General features: G+C 34.1%; 1 protein-coding gene across 1 annotated transcript in view; it reads right to left on the minus strand.

Moving 5' to 3' along the window:
* LOC138707744 (uncharacterized) overlaps nucleotides 1-25,129 on the minus strand; it is a 527,149-nt gene extending 502,020 nt beyond the window's left edge. The window contains exons 1-2 of the mRNA XM_069837609.1: nucleotides 25,085-25,129; nucleotides 24,641-24,769 (exon numbers count right to left, since the gene is read on the minus strand). Coding sequence (XP_069693710.1) covers nucleotides 24,641-24,769; nucleotides 25,085-25,129 — 174 coding nt within the window. The remainder of the gene's footprint in view (nucleotides 1-24,640; nucleotides 24,770-25,084) is intronic.
* Nucleotides 25,130-27,956: the final 2,827 nt, after the last annotated feature.

The following is a 27,956-nucleotide window of genomic DNA, read 5'->3' on the forward strand; positions in this document are numbered from 1 at the left end:
AGTCGCATTTGTCGTATTTTGCTACTCGACTTCTAAAAACGCAACAAACTTTAAATGTGCAAAAATGCGATAACCACATTGGACTTCAGAAACGAAGTTGGTAATGGAGAAAACGACATCAGAGATGTGTTTGAACTAATCTGAATTTAAATGAAATGCTAATGGGATGGGCAATGTTCAGAAAGGTATCGAGCAATAGATGTTCAGAAATTTATTTCAAAGTGTTGGTGCAATTCAGGTAAGTTAAGTGAGCAATTTCTTCTAATTGATTTATAAAATTCCATCGCATATTGTAAATTGTGAGCGAGGATTTAGTTGCATGAATCTTGTAAAAACTAGAATTAGAAACCGCCTTTCAGTAAAAGAGTTAGCACTCTGCTAACAATAAATATTGAAGGGTCTACTAGTAAAGAATTTCAATGTTTGGAGTGCCCATAAAATAGTGTATTATAATGTGATATAAATTCACCAGGAATTGATTCTAAACATACCTACGTCTAATGATTTACTTACATAAGTATATCTAGAGTGTGATAAGATGGATTGGAAGTAATGAAACTCCAAGAAACAAATTACATAACTTTTTGTTTCTGCATTCTTTATTAATTTTACAATTGAAAATTTGAAATAACAAACATACCAAGTCCATTGAACATTGAGGTAAATTTTTCAGGAGAGTAAAAACCTGTACAGGCTTGCAATATGAGTGACTGAAATAAATATCTGTATGAATCAAAAACGCAGGCTTAGAGTCGGACTTAGGATATTCTTTTTCGCAGGATATGTCTGGTAAAATGTAAAATTCGGTAAATTTAGGACTCTGTATGTTTGACAATTCAGGTATTCTTGTTTCTTTTATGCAATTTTTGTACATTTTAGCATATAATAACATAAACTGTATTGTCCATTACGACGTGCATTATAAGATATCTATTCTTTTTCGGAAATTTGTAAATATTAACATATAATAACATAAAGTGCACTGTACACTACATTGTACATTAAAAGAAATCTACAATTTGTGTGTGTTTTTTTTTTGCAATTGTACATTTTAGTTCCAATATGTATCTCTTAAAAGAGTAAGTCACTCGCTTTGTCTGTCCGCTATTCATAAGGTAATCGTACCAAAATTGTTTTTTGAGACTATTCGCGTCCGTTATTAAGAATGTCCGTTATTGGGAATATTTTGTTCCATAAAAATGTGTGTATTTCTGCAGGAGATTTTTAAGATGTCCGTTATAAAGAGATGTCCGCTACTTGAAAGTGTCAATTATGGGCAGTTTCACTGTATTACTATGTTATCATCATCATTTTTATCATCAACAAAATTATTTTAAGCGTTCTATATACAGAAAATTATCCGTATTGGGCGCAAAAGTGTAAAGCTTCTTTCCTTTTCGACAGTGCAATAAGGTGACGACTGCTTAATTCTAGTCAATCTGTCTATTTCTGAATTGAATCGGTTATTGTTGAAAGGAACTAAGTCCACTTTTTAAACTTTTGAGATAATCGAAAAATACTGTTTTGTGGATAATCTATCGAAAATTAAACCAACATATATTGTACACATATTTTTCATGTGTACAATATATGTTGGTTTAATCTTCGATAGATTATCCACAAAACAGTATTTTTCGATTATCTCAAAAGTTTAAAAAGTGGACTTAGTTCCTTTCAACAATAACCGATTCAATTGATTTTACAGGACCTTTATTGGATAAAGAATCGTTCTTGTAGTTACAGTGGCTTCAGGGTTTTTGGCGTGTGTCCTAGAGTATAGTTCCCAGTTTGTGAGCATATTGTTAGTGAAGCTGAGAATGGTATTTTTATTTTTTTTTATTTGAGTAGGTTATTTTACGACGCTTTACCAACATCTTAGGTTATTTAGCGTCGGAATGAGATGAAGGTGATAATGCCAGTGAAATGAGTCCGGGGTCCGACACCGAAAGTTACCCAGCATTTGCTCATATTGGGTTGAGGGAAAACCCCGGAAAAAACCTCAACCAGGTAACTTGTGCCGACCGGGAATCGAACCTGGGCCACCTGGTTTCGCGGCTAGACGCGCTAACCGTGAGGATGGTATCACTTCCTATACACGTCACATCAGCCATTTGCCAAGCACAGTTGTCAGAGTGACTACGGTAAAGGTAAGACACTAGCATTAACGTTCCCATTACTTATTTCACACGCCAAGAACGGTGACGCGGACTGTACGACATGAGCAGAATATGTTGCCTTCGCTCAGAATAAGACCCGCATTCGCAAGCAGGCGCAGAAATTAGTCAATCATAGAAAGTAATCATAAATATAGTGTAAGATTATATCGATATTTATAATAACGTTTTAGAAATTCTAATAAATTATTACGTTGTCAGCATCACTAACCGCTGCTATGAAGATCAACTGTAAGCTGGCACATTCCGTCCCTCGGGCTGTCTCCGCTCTCGTGTATACTTGTGTTTCCGAGGAAAGGAAAGTCCATCTCCCTGTATTTGATGTGCACGCCAGTAAAAAGGAACGAAGTGACACACAAAAGTGAAAAGGAAGAAATTATTGTGTTCAAAATAAGATAAAGAACGACTTCTGCTGCCTAGAAAATATGAAGAAGAAGAAATAATGAAGGCAGCAGAGGGGTTGCGAATACAACCACACGTGTAGTGAGGATGCAATGCTGCTCAGCATTTCCAGTTACGGAGGATATCTTAATATAGGGGCCTATATGATAGTGTGTGTTTATTTCATTTGTATATTTAATTACTATGCTAGGTTTGTCAAATATTTAAATTGATCTATAGTAATGTCACAAGAGGTCTGAGATTTGCCGATAAATCCACGAGCGAAGCGAGTGGATTTATTTGGGAAATCTCAGAACTCGAGTGACATTTATTAGGACTATTTCGTGAATAAAATAAGAATGTAAATAATATTATATCCCTAAAATTCGCTCACAAAATGTTAATAATCGTACAGGGACATCATTTTATTTTTACTTAAATTTTTATTGGACCTGATTTTTGAATGTACGTCACTCCCCTTCTAGTAATGAAATTCAACAGTCCTCCATACAGATCCAAGACCGCATATATAGTCATAGTAGCCTTACGGTCATAGTAAACAGTACGTTCCAAAAATATGTTCGCGTTTTCCAGTGACGAAAGAGCTTTGAATATTGCATCATTTTCCATTTGCCTACGTCGCATCCCGGTTTCCCCCCACCTGCTTGTATTCGCCTCTCTGTAAATACTAGTGGCTCGGCTGTCTTAGCTCTTTTGTGAGAACATTAATTTCTGTTAGGAATTGGACGTCTACGTAATATTATACCCATACAATTGTTTAAAATAACTCAAATAAAAGGGCCTCGTTAAGTAATTAACTGTCACGTAATTTTCTCCCTTTCTACAACGCTATGACGTAACTACTTGGACGGACAGTAGATAGCATGTCTGAGTAATTTTATATTTTCGGCTCGGGCAGAAGTGAAGATTGAATTTACAGTACGTAAGGTCTCTTTTATAGAGTAGGTACAGAATTATTTCAACATGAGTTACTGATACGAAGTACGAACCTGGTAATTGGAATTACGTACAATAGTCTATAGTGCGATAATATGCATATTAGAACTGAAGTCTGTATCGAAATGAACGGCCACCATTTTCAAAAATGTGTTTAAATAACCATATTATGATTATTTTTCAATTTAACTTCATTCTCTATAGTGTACGCTAATGTGCTGTAGACAGTATAATATACACTGCATAATGAATACGTCCGCATGGAAAGCTCAGTTCGTGAGTAAAAACACTTATTGTTAACATTGTACTGTATTTTGATTAAACAAAAACCTAATGAAAATTATCAAACTCAAAATCGCGATATTTCCTAGTTTACGTAAATGGATTAACTACTTTTCTTCCCTCCTATACCTAGTAAAGTGATTTGTTTGTATATTACGCCAGTATCATCGAACTCCAGTCGAGGAAGGGGGTTGCAAACGATGTTTCCGGTTCTTAATCGTTGATTCGAAGGTATAGCCAGGTTAATATTAGAAATGTTAGTAAAAATAAAATGATGTCCCTGCATATTTATGAATACTTAACCTATTCAGACATTGTGAAGTCGAAATAGATGAATAACGATTACTGCAATAAAGAAATTAAATGTTATTCAGTAATGCCAATTGAGAAAAGCGAAATACAAGTTTAAAAATGTTAATTATATGCACTGCGCTTTTCTCTTGTTATTATAACAGAACTACGTTTTCATTATCTGCTGAAATCATAATTTAATTTAAACATTTTATAGTATAATACAAATAACCTAATTAATACACTAATTAAATGAACAGTTGTTATGAAGGAATGTCATTTTCTTTGGATACAATGGTTATGGAATTAGAAGATGAAGGTGTAGACGTGGAAGTAGAATTTCTCACTTTATTTAGTACAATGGATTCATGCTCATTGATTTACTGGAAACAGTTGGCGACAGCTGACTAAACAAAAGAACGACCATGCGATAAATTGATAGTGATAAATCGAGCTGCAGAAATTATCGCGATGTATGACTGTGATTGGTTGGAATTCAAAATTTCATTACACGTCATTGGCAGAAAATGGAATTACGTCATATAAACGAAATAGTCACTGTAATATACAGGGACATCATTTTAGTTTTACTAACATTTCTAATATTAACCTGGCTATACCTTTGGATCAACGATTAAGACCCGGAAACCCCCTTCCACGACTGGAGTTCGATGATACTGGCGTAATATACAAATAAATCACTTTACTAGGTATAGGAGGGAAGAAAAGTAGTTCATCCATTTACGTATATATCGCTAGTTTGAATTTGATAATTTTCATTAGGTTTTTGTTTAATCAAAGTACAGTATTAACAATGAGTGTTTTTACTCACGAACTGAGCTGTCCATGCGGACGTATTCATTATGATGTGTATATTATACTGTCTACAGCACATTAGCGTACACTATAGAGAATGAAGTTAAACTGAAAAATAATCGTAATATGTATATTTAAACACATTTTTGAAAATGGTGGCCGTTCATTTCGATACAGGCTTCAGTTCTAATGTGCATATTATCGCATTATAGACTATTGCATCTAATTCCAATTACCAGTTTCGTCCTTCGTACTAGTAACTCATGTGAAATAATTCTGTACCTAGTCTATAAAAGAGTACCTTACGTAGTGTAAATTCAATCTTCAATTCTGCCCTACCTGCACAGATAAAATTACTCAGACATGATATCTACTGTCCATCCAAGGGAGGAAATCACGTGACAGTTAATTATTTAACGAGGCTCTTTTATTTAAGTTCTTTTAAACAATTGTATGGGTATAATATTACGTAGACGTCCAATTCCTAACAGAAATTAATGTTCTCAGAAAAGAGCAAAGACAACCCAGCCACTAGCATTTACAGAGAGGCGAATAGAAGCAGGTGGGGGAAACCGGGATGCGAAGTAGGCAAATGGAAAACGATGCAATATTGAAAGCTCTTTCGTCACTGGAAAACGCGAACATATTTTTGGAACGTACTGTTTACTATGACCGTACGGCTACTATGACTGTATATGTGGTCTTGGATCTGTGTGGAGGACGGGTGAACTTCATTACTGGAAGGGGTGGGAGCGAAGTACATTCAAAAACTCAGGTACAATAAAAATTGAAGTAAAAATAAAATTATGTCCCTGTATAAAGAATTAATGTCATTAAGTGACACTACTTTTCCGACGTTTTCTTTATTTAGGAATTGGAATGAACACTATGTTAAATAGTTACCGAGTTATTTAGGATCACATTTCAGTAGATTTTACAGCATTTATACTGATAGATTTTGCTATATACTTCAAACCCTACTCCAGGGATTTGCAACACACAATGAAACGAAGAATACAGTCGCTAAATACCAAATTTTCCTATTCTTTCGAAATTTCATCCAAACAGCTTGATGAGAGTAACGAGACATAACGAGAGTTCAAACACGTACAGTAACAGGCATATAGGTACAGCTCTTCATGGTAAGTCACTTCTGATTGAAATTATCCCGTGAAAAGCCACACGATTTGTTCAACCTTTGGACGTCTATTTCTTCCGACAGTATAAGCTAGTCTTCCGACGACTGGAGGACTGTTTCAGGTATAAATCGGGGTTTAAGCTAGAAAATAAATAATTATAGCAAAAATCCACAAATGAAAAATTGCATTTCTGCAAATTGCGAAATGCTTGTGCAATAGGCCTATTACAAATAATTGTGCAGAAAGATATAATTAATCAAGTATGCAGAAACAAAAGGTTATGTAATTTGTTTTTTGGAGTTCCATTACTTCCAATCCACCTTCTCACACTCTAGATATACTTATGTAAGTAAATCATTAGACGTAGGTACTGTTCTCCAACCAGGAGATTAACAGTGAAAGGAATGTGCTTACTATTGTGTCATCTATTGGAGCGAAGTAGATATAGTACGTCCGCTCAAATGAGAGCCACTTGGAACGTGCGATTGGAAACACTTACCGCAGGGAGCAAGTAGGCACGCGACTCCGAGCAGGTTCCTTGTAAACAACGCTGCGTTGCCATCTCTCCCTTCTGAAGACTGAAGTGAACCTTCGTGTGCGTCTTGTAAATACAGAAATAAAACACGAATACCTCATATTCAAAGTGTGTTGAGTCACTATTTAAATCAATTACACAATTTTCCAAGCTAGCTTCTAAGGAGCGATAATCACTTTCTTTTGTCTTTACATGTTCGATATACTTTACTCAATGCTTTTTATTGTTAATGTCGTCCATCACAGTTACTATTAAATCGCGTACTTCTTGAACAGTTTTATTTCCCAATGCATTTTCTGACCGGACATTTCTCTTCAGTTCCGACTAAACGAATTCTATGGCAGTGGTAGGGGGGCAGTCGTAGTACAACATGGCCGTATTTTGATGATAGTTCGTCAATTACATACATATTTTTTCTGTAATGGCTACGTTTTATCTCTTGTAGCAGATGTAACTTTGTTGTTGGGACTGGCGTGGGCAAAGGGATGTTATTTTCACGTTTTAATGACATCTATTGTTGATCTAGTGGTAGGTACAGGATTTACAATACGGAAATGGTATGGGGCATTATCCATAATGATGACAGACGGTTCTTCCAGTCGTTTTAGCGAACATTCCTCAAACCATTCTTCAAAGATTTTAGAATTCATAGTCCCACGGTAATCAGCCGGGGCATCACACATACTTTGGTGGGTAACGAATAATGCTCCTGGAATGAAACCATTTCTTCCCTCCGCATGTAAAATTACCATTCGTTGTCCTTCACCTGAAGAAAAATTGTCACCACAATAACTTGACCCTCTCAACAACTACACATTACTCCGTCATGGGTATCATACCATGTTTCGTCTAAGTATATTTCTTCATAACCCAGTTGTCGATAATACTCTATATTCCGTAAATACGAAGAACGCCACATCCGTATTCGAAATAATTCCATTGCTGCTGGTTGAGATCCATGAATTTTATATTTAAACCCCATTCAATGTAATAGTTCCATTAAAGCATTTCTTTGATACGGAAACTCATATTGGGTAGCTTGTGTTTTATTACGCATTGCATTGAGAAGTTTGACGTCGAAGCAATTTTATTTTTTATTTATATTATATGGAACACAAAAGCCACAATATAAATTTACTGTCCTCTGCCTCGTTCTGAGCTAACTGTATTATACTTCCGAGCTCGTCTGAAACCAAATACTATATGAACTTGTTCTCGGAGCACCGACTTAGATCTGTCAACAGCGCTGGCGTACCAACAACCAGCCGCGTGCTTCAAGACTAAAACACCTGACGCCTCCCGCTCAAGGTAGGTGCAAGTGGCTCTCATTTGAGCGGACGTAGACTACTATAGATAATATTACCGTTATAACGTCAGTTTAAAAACCATGCGCTATCCTGCATATGTTATTTCCTGTATGGAGGGATTAAAAGACCAGGAAATTAACAGTGATCTAATTTGTAATTAGGGTAGTATAAGTATGTGTATATCAGTGTTATCGTTTGTGTTGTGAGAGTTAGCCAGTAGAGATACGCGTACCCACATGTGTGACCTTACTACATCTTATAACATCAACATTCACTCACAGCATTACCCCGCTGCGTCTGATTCCCCTGAGACTTTCTCGTGGTTAGAGTACAGTATGTTTAGAATCAATTACGCTTAATTTACATCACATTAAAATACGTTATTTTATGGACACTCTAAACACAGAAATTCTTTCAAGATTTATTGTTAACAGAGTGCTAACTCTTTTTAATGAAAAGCGGTTTCTATTTCCAGTTTTTACAAGATTCATACAACTAAAACCTCGCTCACAATTTACAGTATGCGATGGAATTATATAAATCAATTAGAAGAAATTGTTCACTTAACTTACATGAATTGCACCAAATCTTTGAATTCAATACCTGATCATCTATTACTCAATACCTGTTTCAACATTGGCTATCCCATTAACATTTCATTTAAATTCAGATTAGTTCAAACACATCTCTGATGTCATTTTCTCCATTACCATCTTCGTTTCTGAAGTCCAATGTGGTTATCGCATTTTTGAACATTTACATTCAAAGTTTGTTGCATTTTTAGATGTCGAGTAGCAAAATGCGACTGTTGCTTAAACCCTGGTATAAATGTACTATGAAACATTCGGATACTAACCTTCACGACAGAGTTTTTATATTAAAGTTACAATCACTTGTTTACAATTAGTTCTGCTCTCCCAAGACATGTCAATATATGCTTGGCAAAAATGTGGTTACAATACAGAAAGAAAAATAAACTCCTTCAAAAATTTACTTCAAACACAGTTGCGTGTAGGAAATAGCGTCTGTTGTGTTCATGAGTGTGAAGAAGCAGCCATTATAAGATGCCTGAACATTTCTTGGTGAACCAGCATTATCATGTGTGTATGTAACTTTACTTTTTAACTTTGCTCTAGAGTATGCCATTAGGAAACTCCAAGATAACAGAGAGGGTTTGGAATTGAACGGGTTACATCACCTTCTTGTCTATGCGGATGACGTGAATATGTTAGGAAAAATCCACAAACAAAATAGGAAAACACGGGAATTTTACTGGAAGCAAGTAAAGAGATAGGTTTGGAAGTAAATCCCGAAAAGACAAAGTACATGATTAAGTCTCGTGACGAGAATATTGTTCGAAATGGAAATATATGATATGATATGATATGATATGATATGATATGATATGATATGATATGATATGATATGATATGATATATGATATGATATATATGATATGATATGATATGATATGATATGATATGATATGATATGATATGATATGATATGATATGATATGATATATGATATGATATGATATGATTTCACAGCACTTCTTTACATGTAATGGTGTACCTCACATTTCTGTATTCGGTGCCACCATTAACATATTATTACAATAACACAGTATTTGCCGTACACGTCTACACACATACTCTCAATTAAGCTATGTACCTTTTTTTTTACTTGGTCAATCTCCCCTTCAGTATTTCCCTACATTTCATTCGCTATTCTCTATTTGTTCATTAATCCTAATATATCTAAATTGTAGATTCCTTTCACACCCCCCTTTACCTCTAACTACTATTCACTAAAATCTCAATTTTTAATTTTTCTCTATAAATTATCATATTGAATGATTTGCCTATTTGTTCTTTGACCTTTTATTCAATTACTGTTCCAACATTCAAATGTTAGTACTATTTTTATGCTGACACATGTTCATTTCACTTAACCCTTTCTCACTATTATCACTCATTCCTATTTGCGCTCACTTTCACTCTCTCACGATTCTCCTTACACCTAATCCATTGTCACTATTCACACTTCCTATAAATACTTCTATTTTATTTTACACATCTGTTTATACACTTTCTCTCCCCCTATACTTCTCGGTCTTCTGCAGTTTCACTTTACTTGCACTTTTTTAATCACAACCCTAGTTTTTTTTACACATATCAAATATCTCTGCTAAATCCTCAACTGTCGAAATGGAAATATAAAAATTGGAAATTTATCTTTTGAAGAGGTGGAGAAGTTCAAATATCTTTGAGCAACAGTAACAAATATAAATGATACTCGGGAGGAAATTAAACACAGAATAAACATGGGAAATGCCTGTTATTATTCGGTTGAGAAGCTTTTATCATCAAGTCTGCTGTCAAAAAATCTGAAAGTTAGAATTTATAAAACAGTTATATTACCGGTTGTTCTTTAAGGTTGTGAAACTTGGACTCTCACTTTGAGAGAGGAACATATGTTAAGGGTGTTTGAGAATAAGGTGCTTAGGAAAATATTTGGGACTAAAAGGGATGAAGTTACAGGAGAATGCAGGAAGTTACAAAAAACAGAACTGCACGCATTGTATTCTTCACCTGACATAATTAGGAACATTAAATCCAGACGTTTGAGATGGGCAGGGCATGTAGCACGTATGGGTGAATCCATAAATGCATATAGAGTGTTAGTTGCGAGGCCGGAGGGAAAAAGATCTTTGGGGAGGCCGAGACGTAGACGGAAAGATAATATTAAAATGGATTTGAAGGAGGTGGGATATGATAGATAATGGATTAATCTTCCTCAGGATAAGGACCAATGGCGGGCTTATGTGAGGGCGGCAATGAACCTCCGGGTTCCTTAAAAGCCACTAAGTAAGTATGTAACAGGTGAGTTTACCTAAATATTATCCATTTCGTCTCAAATGAAAATGTGAACATATTCCACTTCTAGATTTCTAACAGGGATGGAAGAAAATAGTTGTCTCGCCTCTAGTGCTCTCTTCGAGTGGGTTATGAGAAGCTGCGCGCAAGAACGGCATGCAATCAAGATTTTTAAAATTGCTGTATTTTCACAAATATCCAATTCCGAAACGAAAGAACTTCACCATCGTTTTCAGGAATTTTAAATCAGTCTACATTTACACTTTCAGCCAAATCCATATACGCTACAGAAAACCTCAATTGCAAGAGAAAACCGATTAATATCAAATCCTACAATTAATGTACTACCTTACCTTCCACCCTGTATTCTCTACTGTTATCGTGAACGAAACTGCAATCAATATACCCTCGTCAATACAGCTGTACACAGTGATTCAGTACTGAATTTCATTGCTGAGATAAGATAACAAATTTAAAGTTTTAAACATGAAAGAATATGAGAGGCCGAAAGAAAACCAACTCTTGCCTTTAGAAAGCACACGTAAGCTTGCCTATACCACAGTCTAGTATATACAGTCACGAAGCTTGAGTTTTGAGGGTACTAGGAACAAGAGACTGTGCCGGTACTATTTCGCATTGTCTGTAATGAGCAGAGTCCGTGGATATCCAGAGTACCGCAATCGTTTGAGCCGGCAAATGCCGACAAATCCGCCATTGTTAGTCCAGCGCGCGCTATGCAGTATACAGGTGTATAGGGAAAGAATGTAATTTAAGTGCGAAAAAATGCAATGCTGCTGTGTTCAGAACTGTTCACAGAGAACTGAAAAAAGCGCACATTTGTTTACTCTGTGACAAGGTGAAAGAAATAAGGAAAAAGGAAAGAATTGACTATAAATATAAAAAGGAACGATCCGCTACCTAAGCGAGCATACATTGTGAGATTAATGAATGACTGTATTTTGATATTTATTTTTTAAAAAATTGGGCCCCAAAATATTTTTATAAAATTAATCTAGAATTTAAGTTGTTTCAGCAATGATATTTCTACATTAAACAAATGAAAATCACGTACCTATTAGGATCAGTGCCAAATTTTTACCATCTTCTCTCTTTCAAATCAAGCATTTCTGAATTTAATCCTATTTGCTATTTGCAAGAATGACATAATATATTTGTGAAGTTCTGAATTCATTCTTGAGACAAGATTGTATCGTTTGGCTCGATTGGAAAATGCAGAGACCGTAGAAACTAGAAACCCTATTAAGGTTAGACTGATGTGAAATTTCAATTTTCTAAACTATTCTAGGTAGATCTCTGAAATTTTGTACTTTTAATTTGTAATTTTAAATTGTGTAAATTTAGGTTTTCAAAAATTGCTACTATTATGGCCAGAATTTTTGTCTACATACTTGTCAGACCTTCAGAATCAAAACTTACTATACAATTTTCCTTTTATTTTACTAAAAAAAAATAAAAATATTTAATGCACTAAAAGTGTAAAAAAAGAAGGAAAAAAATTCAACTCGAGCGTAAAAAAATAGTATTAAAATACCTTTTATTGATATTCTGGCTGATATGCATATATATTATCAGGCAGTACATCTCACTTGACGATATGTGTCAGAGGAAGAACAATTGTTTGTACCGGTATGCATCTGAAGTCTGATTAGTGGAATAACTTATGTAGCTAATCGGCGAAGTATGCATTGGAGGGAGAAAGGAACTGGCCACCCTACTCCATTTTGTCCTGGCCTAGTTGTCTCATGAGTGATGCCTTATTGATGGCACTTATGAGGTTCGAACATGTCTTCGGACATTTGACTAGACAACAGCAACAACAAAAAATATGAGTGTTAGGTATAATCCTGATAGTAAGTTTTGTTAAGAACATATTCAAAAACCTCTAATGATTATTGTAATACAGTAAACTCTATGCAAACTGTAAGAATTGTTTATGTATTTTCGCGATATGACTTCCTAAACTAAAACGACATAAAATAAATAAATTTAAAAAAAACTCTACAAAAAATCATGCACGTAGTACAAAATCTGTAGAAAGAGTAGAATTTTTAGCAATGCAAAATTTACAGTAAATTAAAGTGGAGAAAATTCACTTCAAAGCTTTGGATGATAATAATGAACCATGTCTCTGTCTTTTTTATTTTCTAGGTATTTTGAAACTTATAGACCTAGCATATTATACACAGAACTTGCCCTTATATACACTACCACGCTGTACACATAACCTATACTAGTAAACAAAGGTGACTAAAAAAACTATGTAAACTTATGAGAACACTATAATAGATCAATATTATTAACAAATCACTATAGACACTATTATAACACTAACAATTAAACTGTTAGAAACTTGAAAATATTTCTTGTATCACAAACAGAAACCAAGCATGGAAAACACGTTGTTATGGCTATTAGCAACAAGCGGAATTTTCCTTTAGACAAGAGTTGTGCTCTCCTTTGTAACTGAATGTTTTTAAAGGAAAGCAGCCTTTGAAGTAGGCCTAACACCTGTTGGATTCTATGAAGAAATATTTCGAGAAGTCGAGAAGCTACACTGGCTCAATCGGAAATCTAATATAATAAATAATGTATGAAATAGAGCGTAATTTCCAAAATGGTCGCAGAATTCACAGTGGAGGGCGTGGACGGAACATTTAAATTAACAGTCAGAGCCCGCAGCCTTTTAAAAATGTGACCCTAAACAGATGATAGACCGGTCGTATGTCATGAAAACTGGCAGAGGGCATCTTTAGACCAAAAATGAATTTTTGAAGATAAAACAAAGAAACGATTTTTTGACCAAAAATGACAAAACCTCACGTCAGTGTATCCTTGGGGACATTATACTGAAATTACTAACTTCCATATTTTTAAAGCTAAATTCACAAAATGTTTATCAGTAGTATATCTGGTTAGTAATAACACATGTATAAAATTTCGTCTCTCTATAATAAGTGGTTTGCATTTTATTAATAACTTAATAGAATAATATTGTATTGCTTTATACAAAAAGTCCCATGCGTCACAATTTACATTATTTTTAATTGATATTCACTTATAATATTCTTTATATACATTGGAACAAACATTACTATTGGAATTTTCTGTACAGCGAATGGGTAAGTTACTAGGAAATTTTATGGCTATTAATTTTTTATTTTTTATAATAAAAATTCTAGTAATTTACTGATTAATTTTACAGCAAACCCTATAGTAAGCTTTGATTAAGTAAAAATCACTTAAGAATAATGTCAATTGTAGTGCAAGCGCCTTTTTATATAAAGCGGTTCAATATTTTAATAAAATAATTAATAAAATGCAAACCACGTATCATAGGCGGATGCAATTTTGTACATTTGTCACTATTAAGCAGATACATCAGTGATAAAAGTTTGATGAATCTATCTTCGTAAGTATGGTAGTTATGGATTTCGCTGTTGTGAACTCTTAATACTAATGAACTTCGCGAAATTTCAGTATAGTGTCCCCTTATATGCGGAAGCCGGAGAGTTCGCACGAGGAATGTAGTTGCAAATGTTTGGATGTATTGTTATTTTATTTGAAACATTGTTGTTTTAATTTGTTACTTGCAATTTATTAAGTTCTTGTTGTTGTAATACCTACAACTGATACGTTTATGAAGGAGAGTATTGAACACTTAAATGTGTATTTATGCTATTATAATTATTAAATGAAGTTCTTTTTTTACATTAGCATGTTGACTGACAATAATGTTCTATAATGTAAGAAGATCCTTGAGAAGTTTTTTGCCATTCAAATTAAAAATATCTGAGTTTTACTTTAAATATTCCTATCCCTAGCGTGTTAAAAAAGGACTAACAATGACGGCCGACTCGGTGATTGCGCTACTCTGGTATATCCACGGACTCTGGTAATGAGGAGATAGTAGCCATCGTAGTGGTCAGTAACTATCTATGGATGCATATTTACTATGTATTGAGCTTCGTGACTGTTTATAATAGACTGCGCATATACAATAAATCTGTCCTTGTTAGCTGACATGTTCTGTCTCGCTTTCACGTTCCATACAAATATTCTTCATACGACTATGTTAAGAGTGCAATAATTAGGGGCCGTAGGTACTTGGTCCAAGGAGACTACAAGGTTAAGTATTACTGGAGTTTTCACTGTAGCGGAAGAGTGCATGTAGTAAGACAGCTGTGGCGAAAATGTGACTCACGAGCACATTGTGGCTCGCAGTGATAGCTGTGCATTTCTCTTGCTTTCTACCTTCCCCAACCCCCACCCTCTCACTCACTGGAGTCAAACTCCGTTCCATTTGTATTTTTCTCTGACCTGCGAGTGGCGTATCGCCGGAATGTCTCTCTCGAAACCATGTACCTCTACAAAAACGAAAGTTTCAAGTAGGATGGGAGGACACTTTTTTGCTGCGAATATGGTGAAAATATTAAATGTATGATTTGTTCACAAGTATTACGAAGAAAACGGTTGTAAAACATAAAACGGCATTACTGTATACTATATGTCACTCATGAAACATTAGAAGGTTAAGTGTTGTTGTTGTTGATGATGTCTCTGTGCGTCGATCTTTTTTAGCAGATGTATGAATAATGCGGTTAGAACTTCAATTTAATCTCACAGATGTACAATGTGATGTTAAATGAAAGCTAGAGGAAAGGACTTGACAAATGTTGAACTTTTCAAATCTTTGCCAAAAAATAAATATCCGAAGCTTCGTTCTTTTACTTCCTCTGTTGAAGCCATGTTCGCTACAACTTACGTTTGTAAAAATTTATTTTCAACAATGAAAATAGTAAAAACCAAGTTTATATCACGACTGACTGACAAATACATTCCTGATCAACTATGACTGGCAGTAAGTAACATAATTCCTGATTTTGAAACTCTGTCGCAGAGACATTCAAGACAGTTAATTTTAGGTTGTTATAATGTGTCCTATGTTTTCTTATTCATTTTTTTCTTCGTTAGACGTACTAAACATTAGTTTGTAAACTTATATTGTATAAAATTATATTTAAGTGCTTGACGTAAGGAAAATGAAAATCCGTCAATAAATCAGACAGTTGCTTCACTTCCCCTTCGGGCGTACGCCTCCCTCCATAGGTGCTATGCAAGTTGCAGGTTACACAGTGGCTCGGCGCACGAACACATTTTCGCCACGGCTGTAGTAAGAGAAGTATTAATTTGTGTCTACTCATGCTACTCCTCTTCGGTCAAGTTGGGCAGAATAAAACATAGACCACTTTAACAATTACACTTATATTTACAATTTATATTATTTATACTAGGTACACTAGAATACGCTATTGTTATTATTTACACTATGATAAAGAATGTAGGCTTATAATAATCTAACATTATTTACACTATTATGTAGAGTTATCTATTGTAATGAAAGGTATTTTATTTCATAATACTACAGCCTACTTATTTTGTAAATAGTGTATAAAGCGACTGTCAGGCATTGAATACTTTTAAAAGCCGATTGTCACAAGACAACTTTTCGTTTCTAAAATAATATGATCTTTCTTTACATCGTCGTTGGTCCTGCAATAACTCCTATGTGACATATTTATCGATTTTCAGATTTTGCTCTATTAAATAACTTAAATAGTGATACAGCAAATAATAAAATCTCCTATATGTAATTATATTTCTTCGTTTCGAAAATTTAAGAATTCACAGTCTCCTATGTACGGCTACCATAGGATGAATGAATGTGTTTTTTTCCTTCCCATTGAAAAACATTATATTTTGCACATAGGAGTTATTGCAGCAATAACGATGAAATATAACTTTTGTGGAATATGATTCTAATTTCTGCAATGCTTGAGAAAAGTGGCTTAAGTCAATTTCCACAAAAAAAAATGTTTAGTAGTTTATTGACAACTTACGGAACATCTGCTCGCTTGGGAAAAGAGATATAAGTATTTCTCCCATTACAATAATGAATACAGAAGAAAATCAAATCGACATAAACCATTGTGAAGACAGCTTTTTCCTTCTCCCGTAAAATTAATATTATTGACTTGTGCCACTTTTCCCGAGCACTACAGATTTGTTATACCAATTTGTACTTCATTATGAAATATTTCTTTGACATAAATTGTCTTATCTAATACTAAATTGTAATTGTTTAACTCTTGGAATTACATGTAACTAAACACATCTACATTTTGCTATTATTATTATTATTATTATTATTATTATTAATATTATTATTATGAAATCGACTATTGATCAGATTCTTGTACTCGACAGATATTGGAGAAAAAATTAGAGTATAAGGATAAAGTACATCAGTTATTCATAGATTTCAAAAAGGCATATGACTCGGTAAAGAGAGAAGTTTCATATAATATTCTTACTGAATTTGGTATTCCCAAGAAACTAATTCGATTAATTAAAATGTGTCTCAGTGCAACTCACAGCAGAATCCGTATAGGCCAAATTTTATCTGATGCTTTTCCAATTCACTGCGGGCTAAAGCAAGGAGATGCACTATCATCTCTACTTTTAACTTCGCTCTAGAATATGCTATTAGGAAAGTTCAGGATAACAGACAGGGTTTGGAATTGAACGGGTTACATATGTTAAATATGTTAGGAGAAAATCCACAAACGATTAGAGGAAACACGGAAATTTTACTTCAAGCAAGTAAAACGATAGGTTTGGAAGTAAATCCCGAAAATACAAAGTATATGATTATGTCTCGTACGAAATGGAAAGATAAAAATTGGAGATTTATCCTTCGAAGAGGTGGAAAAATTCAAATATCCTGGAGCAACATTAACAAATAAATGACAGTCGGGAAGAAATTAAACGCAGAATAAGTATGGGAAATGCGTGTTATTATTCGGTTGAGAACTTTTGGCATCTAGTCTGCTGTTAAAAATCTCAAAGTTAGAATTTATAAAACAGTTATATTACCGGTTGTTCTGTATTATTGTGAAACTTGGACTCTCACATTGAGAGAGGAACAGAGATTAACAGTTTTTGAGAATAAGGTCCTTAGGAAAATATTTGGTGCTAAGAGGGATGAAGTTATAGGAGAATGGAGAAAGTTACACAACGCAGAACTGCACGCATTGTATTCTTCACCTGACATAGTTGAAAACATTAAATCCAGACGTTTTAGATGGGCAGAACATGTAGCACGTATGAGCGAATCCAGAAATGCATATAGAGTGTTAGTTGGGAGGCCGGAGGGAAAAAGACCTTTGGGGAGGCCGAGACGTAGATGGGAGGATAATATTAAAATGGATTTGAGGGAAGTGGGATATGATGATAGAGAGTGAATTAACCTTGCACAGAATAGGGACCGATGGCGGGCTTTTATGAGGGCGGCAATGAAACTTCGGGTTCCTTAAAAGCCTTTTTTTAAGTAAGTTTGTAAGTATAATAATTTTATCCTTCAAGGGAAGAGACCTTAAAAATATCCCTGCACATACAGAAGAATAAATTTATAACATTTACCGTGAAGTGGGGCAAGAACAATGTTGTAAATACCTAGGAGTGTATTTAAACTCCAAACTTTCTTGGGGAGAGCATGTTGATAATGTTACGGGTAAAGCATGGAGGGCACTTCACTTTATTATGAGAATCTTGAGAAAGGCTAGCCCCAAATCGAGGGAAATAGCATATCTAACGTTAGTACGACCGTTAATGGAATACGAACTACATGTTGGGATCCCTATAGAATATACCAGATAAAATCCTTAGAAAGAATCCAGTATAGGGCAGCGAAATTTGTTAAAGGTAAAAGAGAAGATGGAAACGATACGATAAAAGAACTTAAATGGGAAACTTTGGAAAACAGACGTAGGAAAACTAGAATAACATCATTGTATAGAGCACATCTAGGTCAGAAAGCATGGGTAGACATAACGGCTCGGTTAGAAAAGCCAACGTACTATGGTAGGAACGATCATGATTTTAAAATCAAATGTAGGAAACAGAAAACGGATGTAGGTAAATTCTCATTTTTAAATAGAACTATAAATGATTGGAATGACCTACCTGCAGCGGTCTTTGAGGGCTGTCCTTCCTTAAGGAGATTCAAGAATAATTTAAAAAGTTGTATATAAAGTGAAAATTAAAATTAAGGTGACATTCAACATTTAATTTTTTTTAAGGTGACATGTATTTATCTAGGCTGACGAGTTTACTTCCTTGGTTTGAATTGTAAATTATTTAAAACTAGCGTATAAGAGGGCCTTAGACTAGAAATGTTTAGTTTAAATGTAGTTCTGTTTATAAGTATGCATAAGGATGTAATTATTTGACTTATTTGAACTGTTGTATCAGTGAAGCGAGGTGAGTCAGTGAAGTTATGGTTTTACAGTGCAGTGAACAGTTCCGATCAGTGATAATTTATAGCGTCAATGAAATGTGTTCTATAGTGTCAGTGAAATGTGTTACAGAGTGTCAGTGAAATGTGTGCTAAAGTGTCAGTGAAATGCGTCATAGTGCCACTACAGGGAATGAGATGAGAGTAAAGTGAAAGACTATTGAAACTTATGTAGGGCCTATACATAATTATGTAGGTTGTGTTGTAAAATTAGGTATTTTATTTATGTTTTATTATTGTGTTAAATTGTATTGTGTGTAAAATTGTATTGTGTATTGTAAATTTTATTGTGTATTGCTTATCATTTTATTGTGTATTGTTAATATTGTATATACCACTGCCACCGGGTGCTTGCCCACTTGCAGTGTAAATAAATACATACATACATACTTGGACATCATTTTAGCACAACTTTCGATGTAAAATATAGGACGGTTAAAAAATACACTGCACCTACTTGGCCTACAATATTACATAGCTGATATAAAAATTGGAATATATCTTTCTCAAATGTAAACAAAAAATTATTAAGTGTCCAAATAGCCTCGGTTTTGGGGTTTCTTGGACAACTGTTTTAGGCATAAATCAGTTTTAAGCAATGAGCTGTCTAGCTTCAACAGTTTTCAAGAAAAAGTGTTCCTCACGGAATACAAAATTTAACATTGACAAGAAAGGCAATTCCGTATCCCCTTAATCTTTTGCGCTCGGAAGTTGTGTGTCGTAAGTTATGTTCAGTTTCATATAACATTGTTGATATGATCAGCGTTACAACCTTTAATATGATTGAATATAATGTAATTTCGAGAGTGGGAACTTGAAACTTCTTAGCATTTCACTCCAATCATACTGACTTAAAACTATCACTGTCTACATTGTTACTCCTTCCTTTAGACATGCATCCTGATAGTGTTGTATTTTCAAAATTGTCTCATAATAATCTCTTTCTATTATCTAACGTTATTTGAAATATATTAACATTCTATGTATTTTAGCTTAATTCTGCTACATATTTTGCATTTCAGTGTTTAATTAATAGTTCATAGTATTTTGTTGTTTAATTCGTAAATAACTCTTGTGTACATATAACTCTTATCTAAATCAAATTGTTGAATTCTTTGTAAGTTCATACACATGTATGTATACTTTTTGCTGGTTGAGTGGAAGAGAAGGCCTTACGGCCTTAACTCTGCCAGCTAAAATAAATCATCATTATTATTATTATTGTTATTATTGTTGTTATTATTATTATTATTATTATTATTATTATTATTATTATTATTATTACTACTACTACAACCCAACACTGCGACATTTAAGATCTATTTCGCTAACCTTCAAGATAGACGCATTCCCAAACTCACACCGGCTGACTCCACTAAGGTTCGCTGCATGTCTAGGTTTCGAGCAGACAAAACCTCTCGTCCCTAGCCTGCCTTCTCCATGCGTCGCCAGCCGGATTTCGGGGAATGCTATGGAATAGTGACGGAAGGGAGAAATAGGCCTATTTACAAAATGATGTAGATGCCTAATATGGGAAAACGGGAGAACCCCGAGAAAAATTCCAAATCTGACCACAAGTGTCACAATGTAAGTTATTTTTAAATAAAACCTCCCAGGCTTGACCGGAACTCGAATCCGGACATTCTGCATGACATAACATTGTTGAAGCTATTGCAAACAAACTGTGATATTTTGCGTGAGTAATAATTAAATAAAAGAAGTAATATGTAATTATTTCAGCACTGTGTGATTTTTACGTAATCCAAAAATTGTAGACGTAGCAGTGCTTCGGACTACACCGTCGCAAGTTGTATCGGATGGACATTAGTCCCCATTCCAAAAGCCTTTACCTAGGGCCATGGATAGTTAGGCTTCCGAAGATTTGACTAACCCTTCTGAATCACTCTATATACAGTACATATCGAGGAATTTTTCGCGTTGGCATTTTAAACCCATCTTTTTCAAACTTGGGCATTATCGATCACTTTTCTGCTTAATAAGAGATTAATGAGCTGTATTCAAGATTATGACGTTCTCAAATATAATTTAAATATTTGCTGAGATGGGTGGAAGAATGAACCTAACACCGGGAGTGTTATTTCAAAATAAACCACGACATTTTTCTATTTACTAGTTCAAAGGAATTTGGTCTAGAAATGCTGAATACCCTCGGCAGTTGATATTCCCGTTGAGTAAAAAAAATAATAAAAAAGAAATATTTTAATAACTTTTAACATCTATTTACGATCTGAGTATCGTAACGTTTCATATATATTACAATACAAGATTGAAAAGTTGTAAAATGAGGCCACAGACCGAGTTTGACAACCAGTCGAATATTGTAATATGAAGTTACAATAAGTATGTCCTACAACGTTCTATCCAATTTCATATAAAAAATATTTTAATAAAAGTAATTATATTACTTTTATTAATTTTGAACACGTCTTTTGTGAAAAGTCAATTGTATTATTATTAGTTTTTCTGCAAGCAGTGATTCGTTTATGTTTGTTTTATTATTTTGAACACGACAGGTTTCAGTTATAACAGAAGAACAGCAGTACTAGGAGAAATAAATAAATATTGTTAAAATGAGTTCAAACGAGAGTTCAGATATTGAAAATGCTGCAAATTCTTTATGTTTAGTACCATCGAAATCCCGTGTAAGATATGAAGTGGAATATAAAAAAATTTGAAGTTTGATGTTCCAAGTTAGGTAATAGCAGTACCATTATCTAATTAGTTGCGTAATGAATGTGTTCACAACATTATTAGTGGTGTAAATTCCACATTACATAATCTAATTGGATAAAATAATTTTACTTGACGATGTCATTAAATTCTACATTAAAAGTTTATTTCTAAACATCAGACTCTGCTTAATGAATTGTAAACATCTGATCACTTCAAGTAACGAATTTTCTTGCTCTATTTCCTAATACGTACTTGGGAGGATTTGCAACCAAATTCCAATATTTACATAGGCCTATACTATAATTGATGCATGCTCCCTCTCATACTGTTTGTAGGCTATAGCGTTAGGTCCCCCTGAAATACATGGAAATAGGAAAAAGACCCAGTCCCTGTCTGAGGAAATTAAACTTCCATTTCTTTGCTAAGAATTTATCACGTATCCGCGTTAGTATATAAAGTATTTATGCTAAAATTATGTTTTCCCTTGATACAAGAAAATTGATAAAAGAAAAAGTCTTCCGTATACACCACCTTCTTACTCTGCTGCATAATATTCCATTTCTGCTACATTTTTAAGCCTTAGTAAGAAGAATTTTATTATAAAAATGTTATTATTATTATTATTATTATTATTATTATTATTATTACTGTATCTTTATTACTACCATACCATATATATCGCATTAGTACAAGCTAGCCTATATTACAATACGGCATTATAGGATGGGGTAGTGCTTATAGCACCTCCCTCATGTCAATAATTGCTACAGAAAATAATAATAAAAATATGCCTTAATAAACCTCTGGATTATCCTTCAGAGCTGCTGTATTCAGAATTTAAAAAATTTGACTTCCATCAAATTTATAACAATGTATTACTGAATTTCGTACATAAAAACCGAAACATAGTTAATTTATATTCACATAAATATAAAACCAAAAGATCAGACAACATATGCTTGACAGTTCCTAAATGTACAACTGTAGCATATAATCACAGTAGCAACTTCGGTCCAAGGCTTTATAACATCATAATAGATAGATTCCCAAACATACAATTTGCTAATGCTCGTTATTTAAAAAAAATCGATTAAAATTGCTGTTTACAGAGAAAATTTAAAGTTAAATATTGCGATGTGTTTTCTTCTTCTTCTTTTTTCTTTTATTACTTTTACTCTGTTATTCAATAAAATGTCTTAACATTAACATACTGTATGTGGAATATCCCCTGAGCACGAGTATGTAACTTACTCTTTCTGGGAGTGCTAGAGAGTTCTTATACAGGGACATCATTTTATTTTTACTAACATTTTTAATATTAACCTGGCTATACCTTTGAATTAACGGATCAAGAACCGGAACACCGTTTGCTACCCCCTTCCACTACTGGAATTCGATTATACTGGCGTAAAATACAAACAAATCACTTTACTAGGTATAGGAGGGAAGAAAAGTAGTTCATCCACTTACGTAAACTAGGAAATATCGCAATTTTGAGTTTGATAATATTAATTAGGTTTTTGTTTAATCAAAAATACAGAACTGTATTAACAATAAGTGTTTTTACTCACGAACTGAGCTATCCATGCGGACGTATTCATTAAGCAGTGTATATTATACTGCCTACAGCACATTAGCATACAACATAGAAAATTAAGTTAAATTGAAAAATATAATCATACGAGTAATATGGATATTTAAACACATTTTTTTTTAAATGGTGGCCGTTCATTTCGGTACAGGCTTCAGTTCTTTTCTGCACATTATCGCACGATAGACTATTGTATCTAATTCCAGTCATTACCAGTTTCGTCCTCCGTACTAGTAACTCATGTTGAAATAATTCTGTACCTACTCTATAAAAGAGTACCTTACGTACTGTAAATTCAATCTTCACTTCTGCCCGACCCGCACAGATAAAATTATTTAGACATGCTATCTGCTATCCGTCAAGTGGAAAACGCGAACATATTTCTGAAACATACTATACTCACTAACTCACTGCGGTCTTGGTTCTGTGTGCAGGACAGTTGGAACGTAGAAGGGATGGGAGTATAGTACATTAAAAAACTCAGGTACAATAAAAATTGAAGTAAAAATAAAATGATGTCCCTGTATAAAAGAAATCAATATGTATCTTTGTTCTGGCAATAAATTATTATTATTATTATTATTATTATTATTATTATTATTATTATTATTCGCTATAAATAGTATATGATTGTATACACATCATTAAATTAAATCTTAAGAGATATTCATTTAAATATTCCGAATGTAGGGAAAGAAATTAGACAAACGCACGCTTCTACATTGAAATGTAATTGAAACACTATAAGAAGAAAGTCGATAATATGCAAAGAGTAATAAAATAATGCTTTCATTAATCCCACCGGTGGAGGTAAATCAATGTACAGTAGTCCTATAACTTACAGAATTAACTTACGCAAATAAGTAGTGCGGCCGTGCGAACGTAAATCATACAACTAGCCAGTCAAACACGTAATGTACTGAACTTCAAGATCTTAAAGTGATAATCTACGTTATAAATAATTAAAAAATATGGAATATTCATTAGCGCTCGTGTTGAAGAAAGAAGAACAATAATTTCAATGAAACAGTGATGAAAAGGCGCTAATGAAACGACCATGAAAGACATAAGGTTGCTAAGTGTCTTACATTAGAAAATTCTAGATATAATCTGATATCTGTTGTAATTATTCAACACAAACAATATCCAGAGCTAATATATCGATGTAAGATGTTCGATTAGAAGCCACGAAACAACAATAGCGAAGCCATAGTACCAACCTCTGAGCTGGTGGCAGCAATGGTCCACGTGGAGATCACGTGGTTAGAGAGGATCCCGACCCGTGCAGATGATGGATTTGACGGTGTATTCACTACTTGTTCGTAATGCGTGAGCAGAGCCTTGTGTTCCTGCAGTCACTGAGAGTGCGGTGCAGTGCTGTTCCTTGCGGGCGGAGGGGAGGGGGAGGGAGGGGCGGGGGTGAACAGATCAAGATAACTACCCATGCAGCTCGTGCCGCTGAAAATGATAGCTAACTGTGGTTTGTTTTGTGGCTGGCTATTCCAAGGAACCAAGGTGAACTTGAGGGAGTTGGAGTGGTCATACCAGTCTCTGCTCTGCCGGTCGACCCGACTCCTGATGGAAACGCGCTCATTCGAATACATTCAGCGCTCGCCTAATCAAGCGTGTCAAAACAATTTTTAACAGAGACAATAGTGGCTCACTATCAAGACGTTAAACTTCCTTTCCTTGATATAATTCCGAAACATCATTACTAGATAATAGTAATATACGTTACAAGAGCGGTATGTTGACGTTTTCATGTTCGAGGAAAAGATTGAAAAAGCGAAACGTAGTTGAGCTTTTTTAATTTCCGAGAACATGAAAACAAACATACCGCTCGTGTATCGTACATTATTTTGTGCGAAGATCGTTTATTACATACCTGAAAGACGAATTTCTAATTAGTTGCAATGAAATCTCCATATTGGTTTCTGTTTAATGGCGGCAACTTCGGAAAACCAAAATATCTTTCTTCAACATTGTTGCTATAAAATGTTTTCTGTATTTACTATACTCCAGCAGGCCGTGATATACGTCTGTCTTTCCCCCCCCCCCCAGTCTATAAATGCGAACTTAAAACAAACGGTAAGGTTATGTAATGATTTATTTTTCCATTTTAATATTTTAACAATATTATTTATATAACATATTGCAGTAATAACATCGGCATCTGGAATCTTGTTGAATTTTTCACGGCTTCCTTAATGTTACTTGCATCAGGAATGCAATAACTTTTGTGGAGTAGTAGAGTTTACTTAATTTTTACAAATATTTAAAAACAATAATTAACAGTGCAATTTAGGTGAAATTGCAGTGGTAAGTTTCCAATTTATAATTACTACTATGTTCAACGTCTCTAAAAATAATATGTTAAAAGCCTAAAGCAGTAAAATGAATGTCGCGCTTAAGCGGTAAGAAGAGGGAAATTGTTATGTGTTCCGTTGGGAATACTGAATGTGGTATTTCACACTTACCGCGTATTGGTTTTGTGCGGAAAGCAAGCAAATACGCACGATCTCGCACAAATGTAGTATTCGAAACGACATTGATAACACTTCGTAAGACATTATATAGCTTTCTAATTGAACATGTAAACTTGAGATTTATTTATAGGAACTTATATCCTGTTGTTTTCCCCAGTTCAAAACCCGATCATTCAAAGTGAGATACAGTATTTACGGTCTTACTAATAAAAACTCTATATACACAGACGTTTAACTGTCTTATACTTATACAATGAATAGCTCGTTTATAAGTCGTGTGTAAATTCCTTATTAATAATCACTACATACGTCGTGTATAACAGTATAACTGTTAACACAGCTACTTCATAGTTTCGTCATTATTTCATTACGAAAGGTATTAGAATATCTGAGCTTCTCTATTGCATCCGGTGGAGCCCTCCTAGTGTGCCGTGTTAAGAATCTATAGTACAACCACAGTCTAATATATACAGTCGCGCAACTTCAACACTTTTTTTGCCAACATTCACGACACTAGCGCTCAAGCGGCAGGCAAGGCACTGGTCATAGAGTTGATACAGCCAGCACGTGCTTTAAAGGTATGCGAGACGTTATAATAACGTTTTAATCATGCGTCGGAATAAAGGCAATGTGTGCAATGACGAAAATTGCAGTAACAACAAGTTTAAATCTCCGAATTTGTCGTTCTTCAGATTCCCTAAAGACCAAGAGAAAATCATAACTCAGTCATAATCTATAATCCACGGTGTAGGTAGCCTACGTATTGTGTTCTATAAAACATTTATTAGTTATCAGTTACCTATTTGTATGTCAGGAAGGAGAGTTTAAATAAAAACAAAGTAAATACCTGTTACAGTATATTATTGTTTTGCAGAGATCATGTGTAAATGTGTAACCATTCCGATTTTGGATAATGTATCTACAGTTTTTAATGCAAGTAATTCCATAATTTTTGTATTCGTGTTTTTTTCTTTATATTTTTCAAAAGTTGAATGTTATATTGCATTCAAGTAGGGATTATGGTGTTAATTTTTCAAGAATTCATGGTGTATTATAATTCTTTTGCAAAATATTCATTTCTTGAATAAATCCAAACTGTGTCGATAAATTTCTGATGTGTTGGTGTAGATTCATGTGGCAGACGCATTAAGTTCTCAAGAAATAAAAGAGCCTTTTTTAACTCAATATAAACAGCAATCTTTTCTGTAATAACTTGCATGACTCTTATTGGTGTTTATTTTAAATTTGCAGTGGTTATTTGAGCCGTTCAGAGCAGAAGTGGTGTAAGTCAAAATTAGGTAATGAGGTTTAAAGTAAAAATTCTGTAAAATACAGCGCAAAGTAGCTATTAATACATCCTTCGTGCTATTCACTGACTACTAATAGTTTAAATAAATTCAATATTAACTGCTACTTTGCGCTGTAATTTACAGAATCATTACCCATTTTTGACTTACAGCACTTCTGCTCTGAAAATAAAATTAGGCCTACATTTTCTGAGTTAATTGAAGTTACAATTTTTTCAACAAAATTGTGTGTTCATTTATTTGTTCTCATCTACGTCATATTAACAGTAAGTGCATGTAATTTACGTATTATAGAGGTAGGATAAGTTAAAATTAAGCTTATGTGTGAGAACTGGAAATTTAATGTAAAATGCGGTAAAATTGTCATAAAAATTTAAACCACAATATCAGCACTATTTGTGACTCAAAATAATAAAGGAAATATCGGTTCTTAAGAAATTGAAAAATAATGAACTTCATAAATCAATGTCTGTCATATTAAGGTTTAAATCCTCCCTTTTTTTATTTTCAAGTTTACTTCAGCGGCCGAGTTTACCCCAATTTGCGGTATGGAAAATAGTTAACTTCTCAGGAAAAAGGAAGAAGAGTTCACCACGCGATGTACCCTACAATTTTGAAGCTACTAATTTCGACTCTTCTCACAGGAGATATAGAGTTCCAATGATTCATAAATATATTTAGGAATCAATTGAATTAACCGTCCACGTACGAACAATTATATTATTTCAAACCATGATACATGA

Source organism: Periplaneta americana, chromosome 10, assembly GCF_040183065.1.
Source record: "Periplaneta americana isolate PAMFEO1 chromosome 10, P.americana_PAMFEO1_priV1, whole genome shotgun sequence".
Lineage (NCBI taxonomy): Eukaryota > Metazoa > Arthropoda > Insecta > Blattodea > Blattidae > Periplaneta > Periplaneta americana.